Here is an 11,600-nt window from a genome sequence, read left to right as displayed (position 1 = left end):
ATGGCTGTCAGTGAACAGCACTTGATAGGACTTATTTCATTTACTTTGTCCTTCCCTTCTTGTTTTTAACTAACAAAAATATCTTGCTGTCCAGCCACAGTGACATGATTCCTACTTAGTCTGACTGTGCAGCTCCTACCAGCTCTGTTGTGCAGAGCCCAAGATTAACTTTCAGATTTAACAGGAAGGTCAATCTACGTCTCTTTCACCATCTGGAGCAGATATACCTATTGGAATCAGTACTTACATGTCTGCTAGAATCAGTGGCTAATTAGAGCAACAGGAGTCCAAATATCATTCAGTGTGCTCTCTTTACACCCACAGTGTTTTAGTTCATGCCTGATCTTGAATGTCATCCAGTCCAGGGGCAGAGAAGTAATTGGTGAAGATCCAGAGATTCCTGGACTATATCGAGAAAAAAAGATACCAGCAAGTAATGCATGTGGTCCAATACCTAATGTGTAAGCAAAACAAGCGTTCCCTCTTTTTTCTCCTCTTCTTCCCAAATGTCAACCCCTCCCTACTTTCCTTTCCTGGACTAATTCCTGATCATGCCCTGCCAAATACAGAAACCTTCCTGATTCTTGCTAATGATAAGTACCCAGATACGATGCCCAAATTCTGATGCCAAAACTCTTTCCCTTGTTCAGTGATGAACAGCCCTGCACCTCTCTCCCCACTGAGAGAACCTCATCCCAGAAAGAGGAGTCTGTTGCACCAGGAATCCAGGGGCTTTTTAACACAGCAGCAGTTACAAAACTGCATAAGGCCTGGCAATGAGAAATAAGTATACGTGGCTTCCAGGAGGAACAGAAAGGAAGACGTAACCGCTGACAGTTTGCCAGCAATCTGTCTACAGAGAAAACAGCTGCTTCTCCAGACAGCAGCAGTGCCAGCTCTCACCACGGCAGCTGCAGCCTGAGAACAGAAAAAGGGCAAGGGGATTAGCGACGGGGCTCGGCTTGGGGCACCGATGGCCTTGCAACCCTCACGAAGCTTTGCTGTTGTAGCTCCCAATCTGCAGCTCTCCCAACTGGCCAATCAGCGTGCTGGTCACACCCAGAGGTGTCTGCATAGTAGACAGCCCTAGTTCAACAGCTCTGGTCCCAGCAGCATGTCTACATTCCAACTCTGGCTTCCATCAGCCTTGGTGACTGCCTGCAGGGTGACCCCAACGCACTCCCTATGCTAACCTTTCTCAAAAATTAAAGACCAACAAATGGTCTGGTAGCACTTTGAAGACTAACAAAACATGTAGATGGTATCATGAGCTTTGGTGGACACAACCCACTTCTTCAGTAGACTAGAGGCATCTGAAGAAGTGGGTTGTGCCCACGAAAGCTCATGATACTATCTACATGTTTTGTTAGTCTTCAAAGTGCTACCAGACCATTTGTTGTTTTTTAAGATTTTCCTGTTTCAGACTAACTAGGCTACCCCTCTGAAACTTTTTTCTCAAAACTATGTACTCTGGAAGGTCCAGCCCTCTCTTGGACAACTCAGAGGACTAACAAGTTCTGATTGTCCCTCTGAAGACGCAATAGCACATCACAGTGTGACGGAAACCCCCCCCACCAGGGACACAAATATACATAACTCAAAGGGGCTTTGAGCAAATTATTTCATGTAACCTGTCAATCTTCATGTCATGATCCACTGGTTCTGTTTATCTTACGTTGATGTGTCTATCATCCTTGTGTGTAAAATTAGACATATGGCGTAGGGAATACTTTCTGATTTTTAAAAGTGTGAATGAATGTCATTAAGGGAGGCTTCAGTGTCAGGGCAATAATATGCAAATAGCCTTTGGTCCTTAAGGCTTAGCCATGGTTGGTAGGGAGTGGCCAGGTGACTTCCCATACAATAAGGGAATTCTTAAAAGAATAGGAAGGTAGGAGGTTTTTGTCCTTTGACTGGGCTGAACCTGAGGAAAGGAGCCGAAGACCCCATAGTGGGAAGACAGCCCTAATTTGGAGGGGCTTGTGGAAAAGAGGTTTTAGGGTTAGTTTGAGTAAGTTTGTACTGAGGTTTCAGTGTAGAATTAGCTACGCGTTTTGTTTCTTTTGATTTGTAACCTACTTTGCTCTGCCTGTTCTCACTTATTACCACTTAAATCCTACTGCTTGTACTTAATAAATCACTTTTATTTTCTATCAAACCCAGTGTAAATCATTGTTACCTGGAGAGGCAACCAGTGTGCACATTCTGCCTTTCACTACTAAAGGGAGCTTACCAGGTAACTCATTGTGGGTTTTGATCCCATTTGAGGAGTGGTATCCCGAGAAGCTGGGGCCTAAACTGCACTCTCCTCGGACTTGAAGAGGGTACTTGAAGAGGGATTTGAAGTCTGTACTGCTTCGGGGGGAGGAGCAGAGACCTCAGCTTAGTGCCGTGGCTGGGGGAGACCAGGGACTGGCCCAGCAGGGCCTGGCAGTGAGAAGCCCCAGAGAGCAGGAAGGTAAGTGGCAATGGCCATGTCAGCAACCCCCGAGGCACTCCTGAAGGGACTTCTGTGACCTCACCCCATCACACACAGATTATTAATGTAACAGGGGTAAATATACCTTCCATTTAAACACAGCAGCAAGTTGTTTTATAGTAAAAATAAGTTTATTAACAAGAGGACATAGGTTAAGTGATGCCAAGTAAAAGACATAACATTAGAAAGAGTTACAAGCAAATAAAAGTGAAAATGCATCTGAAAGTTTAAGATCCAGCAAAATACTTTTCTCAAGATGATTTCTCACCTATATTCAGGTAAAAAAAACTCCTTCTTGTTTGAATGATCCACCTCTCTCAGCTGCAAGATCTCTTTTCCCTTGTGCCAGTTGAGTGCTGGATGCCGAAAATGACTTTTGTCCTTGCTTACATCTCCCCAAGTTTAGTGACTTTACTTCAAGAGGCAGGAAGCCTCAGGAGGTTCTTTCCTTCCTGTGGGCTTTCCATCTCCCTGTATGTAAATGGAGCTTCCACTGTTTGGATTCCACCGTGCTTATGTTATATAGCTGCCTGGGCTCCTGTCTGGGAGAAAACCTCTTTCTCCCTGGAGTCCTGTGGCACCTTAGAGACAAATAGATTTATTAGGGCATAAACGTATGTGGGAAGTGGGTTTTACCCAGCAAGCTTGTGTCCTAAGAAATCTGTTCATCTCTAAGGTGCCACAGGACTCGTTGTTTTTGCAGACACAGACTAAAATGGCTACCCCTCTGAGATCGTTCTTCTCTGTTTGGCTACAGAAAGGAAAACATAATATCATTAAATAGCAACATTTTCTTGTACAACGTGAATCATACACTTCATAATTATATTAATCACTGATGTGTCATTAGATTTCAGAAAAGACCTGTAAACCTGTATAATACCGTAACATAGCATACAATTATTTGATTCAGTTGTTTAACACAGGAGGTTCAGTCCCCATTCAGTAAACTTTTCTAATGCATTCTTCCAAAGATCACCCCTCAAAGTAAAAATTATTCAAGTTGTGAGGAAGGCAACATGGAGTCTGGTAATGAAGGAAGCTCCATGCTCTTCCTTCCCCTGCTTGTGTTTGCTGAAATGCAAATTATTCTGTTTCTTGCCATCTCCTCCCCGTGATGTCCTGATGGTCCCGTTTATTGCTTATACATTGAGACAACATCCATTCCTTTGTTTCTGATAGATATGTTTAACAACTCTCCCAATATACTTGGTTTACACACACTTTAGTCATAATTCCAGCATATAATCATAACTGCCTGCCTGCCACATGCATACATCACAGAAGAATATTAATGATCAGCAAATTATGGATTTTCAAATGATACCTCACAAGGCATATTCTGTAAACAGATTATTACAAAAAATGAGGAGTACAGGATCTTTTGAAATTGGGCATTTCATTCAAAAATGCCCTGTCTAAACTGCCGGGTTTTTTTCCAAAAAGCCCCATTTTGGAAAAAAGCGGCGGTCACAATTATGCAAATTAAGCGCGGGATATTTAAATCCCGGCTTCATTTGCACTTTCAATATGTCTAATTTACACCTATGTTCTATCTCCATTAGCATTCTCACTGACATAGCTGCTAAGCCAGTCATGGGAAAAGTACTTACAATTTTTAGTGAAGCCAAAGGGTTCACTCATACAGACAGGTTTGCAGGACCAGACCCTACATGAAGAAGGATTTTCCATGACTGAGAAGATAGGAAGAGATTCTATCAATTTAATCCAGCATACACAGTTTTCTTATAAAGAGTAGCTGCAGACTGAGAAATGGTTTGTTTCATCACAAGGCCACTTTCTTATATCTGGATTCCCTGAATTTGCATTCATTTAAAGGAGAGAGATTCATGGTCTGGTATGCCATACTTTTCTTTGTGTTCTTCAAATAATGTCCTTAGTTCTTGCAGGTACGTCTGATGCAGCTGCTCGATCTCTTCAAGAGTGGGATTTAAATTCTGTTTCACCGGGATAGGCTTCCCAACTACAAACAACAAGCAAAGCAGAAATGATGTTAGCTACACTGACACCTATTTATAGCAGATAAAAGTACAGTACTCTTCAGTTTTGGCTAGATACTTAGATTTGTTATTTTACAGACTGTGAATGAAATCCTGGCTCTACTGAAGTCATCAGCAAAACTCCCTTTGACTTCAGTGGAGCCAGAATTTCACCTGGTATTTTCAACTACTTCTTTCCCTGCTCCTCTGCCATCCCCACTAGGGACGTAAGAGAGCAGTTGAGTACTCAACTATCCGATAAGCCTATCGGGTAGTCAGTCAAGTACTCGAGTACTCTACTTGCATTCCACCTCCTCCCCCAGACCCGGGACGAGCCAGCTGCTCTGGGAGTGGCTCAGTCATGGCTCTGCTCTCTGTCTAACCCACACGCCGGGCTGGTGGGAACCCCACTCACACATGGCAGGTGGGGAAGCAGCCAGGGCTGCCTGGCACTTAGCCAGGAGTCGAGGACCAAAGCCCAGGCAGACAGAGCGCAGCAGCCAGGCAACCTCAGTGCTCCCAGGCCGGGCTCAGGTAGATGCAGGCTCGCTGCATTGGCTGGGCTGGCAGCGCTCATCGGGTGGGTCTTCTGTGGTGAGCCAGACCGGTGCCATTGGCGGTGCTGTGTGCAGCCCTGGGCTGGACTGGCAGTGTGCGTAGTCCATGTGGGCTGGGGAGCCGGGGGAAGCACCTCTGGCCGGGCTAGGTGCTCAGGGACTCCGGCCGCGCCCCACAGGCACATCCCAAATGAAACTCACCTGCCGGCTGCCTCTTACCAGGCTTGCCCAGCGCATTTTGCTTCCCTCAGGGCTCTCTGCACCAGGGGCTGCTGGACCTGGGGCGAGTCAGGACTGAGCCAGCCCAGCTCCGCACCAGCTCGTGCCGGGTCCAGGAGCTGCCCCCGCTGCAGTTCTGCAGTTTAAATGTAGTAAGAGCCAAGCTGCCTGCGTGTCCGGCTCTTTCTACATTTAAACTGCAGAGCCATAGCCGGGGGTAGCTCCCAGTGGCTTCCAACCCTATCGACTAATCATGTAGTCAATAGAAATTCTGTCGATTACACGATTAGCTGATTATTTGTTTCTTAACATCCCTAATCCCCACCATGGTACGAGAGCCCCCTCAAAACACATGAGAAGACCACAGTTCTGCAATACATTCCTCTTTTGCAGACTTTCTGGTCCTGATCCTCCTCTCACTCTGCTTTAAACTTGGGATATTAAGAATAAGCTTATTGGGTAGTCGACTGGAGTATCAAGCACTCACTTTCCCCACCCACTTGCTGCCTCTATGAGATGCAGTGGAGGGTGGGGAGGGATCAGGAGCCAGTGCTGGGAGGAGTCGGCTTAAAAGCTGGTCCCACCCGAGCACTGTCGCCATGGTGCTGCCTGCCTCCCCTGCTGCCTCTATCAGAGACAGCAGGGAGGGGATATGGGGGTGGCTGTGTGAAGCAGTCTCTGCCTCTGGTGGGCCAAGGCTCACCGTGGCCAGAGGCTACTCCAGCACCAGCCCCTGTCCATGGGGGAGAAGGAGGGAAGGAGGAGGGGGAGGGTGTTCCAGGGCTGGCCACCACAAACAAGGGCTGCCGGACTCAGCACAAGCCAGGATCGAGCAGCCTTAGCTCGCATTGGTCTGGGACGCTGCGCCTCTTCATTTTAAATATAATAAGACGTGGGCAGCTCTTACTACATTTCAAATGCAGGGCACCCGCATGGGTGTCTCCTGGAGCCAGCATGAGCAGGGACTGCTCAGTCCCAGCTCGAGACGGCTCCTGGAGCTACCTCTGTTGCAGTTCTGCAGCACGGTCCATATTGATTAATCGTGTAGTCGATACAAATTGTATTGACTACACGATTAGCCAGATAACCACAATTTAACATCCTTAATTTAAACATCAACTTAACTCTGAGTCCCCCAGATTCTCCACGTCCTTTGACTTTAAGTGGTCATTTCCACTTATGCAAAGGGGTATAGACAACACCATTTTGATTAGCAATAAGGCAGTACAGAATCAGACCCTAAAATGTTGGGCTAGGTCCAGTTTAAGGCAATACTGTGTACTGTACCATGTCTTCACTTATTCTTTATGGGCACATCTAGACTACCCTCGACTTCCAAAAGAAGATATGCAAATTTGGTGTGAATTTGCATATCTTCTTCCGATCCCTTTTTCTGAAGAGGTTTTTTCAAGAAAAAAAAAAGCAATCTAGATGGGGTTTTTTGCACAACCCCCTCCTTTTTCGAAAGAACTCTATAAACCTAATTTTTTGAGGAATAAGGGTTCTTTTGAAAAAGGGGTGGGAGGTTACATGAAAACCCCCATCTAGACTGCTTTTTTTTTCCTTGAAAAAACCTCTTCCAAATTTGCATATCTTCTTTCAGAAGTCGAGGGTAGTCTAGACATGCCCTTAAGGCCTGATCTTCCACGGACTTACAATTAGTGAACCACTTTACACACCCGTGTAGAGTGCCCAGTAGGTGCAAAATGTTACCAAGTCAGAGTGGAAAATCAGTCCCAATGACTTCAGCAAAGTGACTCTTGATTTACACCAGTGCATGTTCAGAACTGGGCACATTAGCATTATTAGTCTGGTCCCTCAACGTTCTGGTCCCTCAGCTTTCTGCTTGATTCTACTCCCACTGGATTAACACTCTTCTCTGAGAAGCCTGTGTGCTGGTCAGAGCCTGGGGAACAGGCTGTTCCTGGTGCCTGGAGCAGAGGAGGAGCTATGCTATTGCACTCTGGACTAAATGAAGATTTCAATGTTTGTACATTGAAACAGTCAGTGTTTCTGTGTACAGTACCAGTGTCATGGCTCCTTCCCCACTCTGACATGATAAATGTAGAAGTGGGGGCCCGCAAAAGTACTCCAAAAACTTATCTTTCCAGGCTTTGGTAAAAAACTTCCCCCCAAAATCTTAAAAACCTAGATTTTTGGGAAAAAAACTCCGCTGCCACCACCCAAATAATGCTAAAGAAACCAGGGAGAGACTACTTGGGAAATCTCACCCCTAAAGTACAAACCAGGACACAAAAATTAACTAATACTAGGTTAATGAAAGAAAAGAGAAAGAACTTTTATTATCATCACAATATTCCTGTTGCAAGCATGACTAGATGGAAAAGTCATAAAGTAATATACTCATGGGGGAACCCCACCATGGGCCTAGAACTTAGTTACAAAAGAGAGCAAAAAGACATTTTAAAATGCACAGACATCAGATCCCATTTCCCAAACCATAAAACTATAAAACCTAATGGATTTATCTAAACTTTACCCTACTTACAAATAGTGAACAATCTTTTCTTGGAGGGAGACATAGTATCTGTCCCCCTCAATAGCTGAAGAGAAACTACCCAGGACAAAGGAGGGAAAAACCAAAAATTCCTTTGTCCCAGTTTGAAATTCTTACTTACGTTCCTATTGGTTGAATCTACCTGACTTAGATAATGTTAACCCCTTAGTTCCCTGGCTGCTGGCTAACCCTCATAATCATGACAAACAGCAAGGAGTCTTATAGTGTAGGCTGATTTATTAATCTGGGCTGGAGCCTGTCAAGGGAGAGTTATAGGGATAGTGATCAGAGTGCTTTGCTCTCCCCTCTGTCATCAGCTCCATCTTGCCTGGTGTCTATTTCAGCCAGCTGCCTTCCATCCAGGTACTTACTGTAAGCAGAAAGGACAGCTGGAAGACTGTGCTGCTTGTGTCAAATGTAAAAGCGATGTTTTGCTGGGTATCCCCTGTGCACTGATGGCTCCCAGGGCCATGGCATTTTATGATTGCCTCCCAAGAGCTTCAGGTAGATGTTTAAAAGAATGGGGGAAAGAACTGAACCTTTGAGACTCCACAACTCAGGACTCTAGAACCAAAGGACCAGATGCCCACCACCATTCTTTGTAACCTTTTCCTTCAACCTGCCATGGTCAATGGTATTAAATGCTGCAAACAGGTCCAAGAACACAGGCACGTATTGATGTCCTCACAATAGCCAGGGCAGACTGGTGCAAATCCAAGTAATGTAAATCAACAAATTTAATCATTACTTAAATCAGCAAGCAGGAAGTCTTGATTTAAATTTATCTTAATCTTGTTTTGGGTTTGTATTTTGCAGTTATTTTCCCAAGAAAGGCTGAATCTCCTTGATTGGGAAGCATTGAAACATGCTGCTTTGCAAACAGATATAGTCTTTAGTTTACTTTAGAAGTGTAGTGCTTCTCTTTACTAACAAGAAGATACACTATATTTATACACATTTATTATGTAGCTTAATTTACAGTTATTCAGATTCTGTACTTTTAATTTTTCATTGTCAGAAAATGGTGAATAATTCATTTCTCATTTGCTAGATGGATAATTTTTTATTTCTGATATGAGTTAAGCTTGTATGGAAATTCAAATTCTATTAAAATGCACAAAATAATCACTTTACATTTAGTTTTATTCAATTAATATAAACTTCAAATGTGCTGTACACATAAGAAAAGAGTTTAGATAAACATATTTTGTATTTAAAACTAATTAAACAATGGAAGTAGTATCCATAGTTAGTGAACTGAATTGATTTCTGGTCACCATAGCCTTCAGGATTTTAGAATGACTAGATTTCAGTATCTCACACTTAGTTTTTTTCACAGACTGGAAGAAGGAAACAAGTTTCCTGTTTCTTCAACTCCCAATTGTTTTTGAACTTTGAATAAACTAATCCTTGAACTAAACAAGTAGAATATTTTCTTCATTTCAGTTTTTTTTTTTTTTTTTGCACCTGCACAAGAGGATAGAATACTGCTGTCCAAAGCTTGTTTCCACTTCAACAAACTCTGGTTTCAGGTGATGTGCCAGTGACTTCTACCAGCACAACAGTCTGGTTTTCTTTAAAACCTGGCAGTAAATATACCATTTAAAAAAATTAAATGAATAAGTCACAGTACGTTTTTGTCTCGACATAGGTTGTCATAAATACAAGTTTTATTTTAACTGTTTATTTTTAAGAACATAAATTGCTGTTTAATTTAAATAAAAAACTCCAGTTTTATAAATGAAGCATTTTTCTCCCCCTGGACTACATGGGCAGACAGAACAGGACACAGGGAAATAGAGATATTGTTTTTTCCCTAACTCTCAAGATTTGTGTCCACTCAATGAAAAGCAGACTGGGTAGAACAAGTAGTGCTCCTTGGCTGCAAACCCTGCCAGTTATCCCTTGTGTCTATACTGCAAGCCAAGAATGCAATTCCCCTGCTCACATACTCCTACTGGCACTAGCTCTTATAAAACAAATGGCATTGTAGGCACAAGAGTACGGGTATTGGCAGATGAAATACAGCTGAGTTGTACCAAACACCTACCCATTGGTTTCAGGCATTACTCAACCTTACCCTCCCACCTGCCCTTATACATGCAACAGCAGCTTTGCTGCTATTTATACACATGCTAGCTCAATGAGGGTAAGTCTAAACTACATGCCTCTGTCGTCAGAGGCATGTAGATTCGTTGTTTTGGCAAAGGCAAATGAAGCCGTGATTTAAATGATCGCGGCTTCATTTACATGGCTGCCGCGCTGAGCCGACAAACAGCTAATCAGCTGTTTGTCCGCTCAGCGCGCTAGTCTGGACGCTCCCCTGCCGACATCAAAGCTCTTTGTCGGCAGCCCCGGTAAACCTCTTATTCCTCGTGGGACGAGGTTTACCGGGGCTGCCGACAAAGGGCTTTGACGTCGGCAGGGGAGCGTCCAGACTAGCTCGCTGAGCGGACAAACAGCTGATCAGCTATTTGTCGGCTCAGCGCGGCAGCCATGTAAATGTAAATGAAGCCGCGATCATTTAAATCGCGGCTTCATTTGCCTTTGCCTATGTGTCTAATCTACATGCCTCTAACGACAGAGGCATGTAGTCTAGACACAGCCTGAGGGCTAGTACACATGTACATGAGCACAGGAAATCACACTGACTCACAGTGCAGACAGCCTGAGTCTCAGCATGCATCTACACTGCACCATTATTCCAGAATAATGGCTATTATTTCAGAAAAAACAATACTAGTGTCCACACAGCAATTGCATTATTTCAAAAGAAAATTGCACGGAAGTCAGCCGAGCGCCACAGCGGGAGGCAAACAACATGACTCAGGCAACAGCGCCACCCAGAGGGAACAGCCAGGGAGGCAACAGCGCTGCCCAGAGGGAACAGCCAGCATTTCAGCATTACAGAGTCTCAGACATTGGGCTACTATATATATGATGGTGTGTTACTAACAGCACTAGAAAAGAAATTCTCTGGCTTTCTATCCACGTGATTTTTTAAAAAATTCATGTCATTACTTTGTGAAACAAGACCTTTGAATCTTTTTTAGCATTAAAAAAATTATTGTTCAATGTTAGCCAAAAGTATGGAAGCAATAGGCATTTTTACTAGTTTAGGCCATTTGTTTTAATACTGTTACCTTTCACCAGATCTCCAAACATTTTACAAATATTAATGAACCCATTCTGATAATGCTGGCATTCCTGTTCCTATTTTATAGGTATGGAAACCAAGGCACTGACTGATTAAATGAGTTGCCGATGTGCAACCAACATATCAATGGCAAAACCAGGAGTGGCACCCAAATTTGCTGATTCCTGGTGCTGAGTTTTAGGGTGCGTCTACATTGCACCCTTAGCTCAAAATAAGATATGCAATTTGCGCTGTGCAAATTGCATATTTTTTTTTCAATTCTTTTTCGAAATAGGCTATTTTGAAATTTGGTGCATCTACACAGCACCAAATTTCAAAATAAAACATTATTTCAAGACATCACTTATCCCTCATGCAACGAGGTTTACAGGGAAGCCAAAATAGTGCATCCGCTATATTTCGCAATAGCAGATGTGTTCTAATGACGTGGGGTAGTTATTTTAGGATACCTCTGGTATCCCAAAGTAGCACTGCAGTGTAGATGAAATTGCAAGGCTGTGAGGATGCTCCACTGCTCTTCACTAGATTGGAACATCCCCTGACTTCCTTAGGAATTCCTGAGCACTCAGCTGTCTCAGCTGGGCTGTCCAATGAGGATTTGGCCACAGATTAAAGAGAGACGCTCCCCTTCTGTTGTTCAAATGGAGCTCCCCCCCCCCCCCCCACACAC

General features: G+C 43.8%; 1 protein-coding gene across 1 annotated transcript in view; it reads right to left on the bottom strand.

Annotated features, from left to right (window-relative positions):
* Positions 1-2,586: 2,586 nt before the first annotated feature.
* The window catches only part of MOGAT1 (monoacylglycerol O-acyltransferase 1), a 41,398-nt gene continuing 32,384 nt past the window's right edge, over positions 2,587-11,600 (bottom strand). The window contains exon 6 of the mRNA XM_006134840.4: positions 2,587-4,463. Within this exon, the coding sequence (XP_006134902.1) occupies positions 4,309-4,463 (155 nt within the window). The 3' untranslated portion in view covers positions 2,587-4,308. The remainder of the gene's footprint in view (positions 4,464-11,600) is intronic.

Source organism: Pelodiscus sinensis, chromosome 10 (genome assembly GCF_049634645.1).
Source record: "Pelodiscus sinensis isolate JC-2024 chromosome 10, ASM4963464v1, whole genome shotgun sequence".
Classification (NCBI taxonomy): domain Eukaryota; kingdom Metazoa; phylum Chordata; order Testudines; family Trionychidae; genus Pelodiscus; species Pelodiscus sinensis.
Note: the sequence above shows the minus strand (reverse complement) of the source record. Positions and strands in the feature narration are given on the sequence as shown.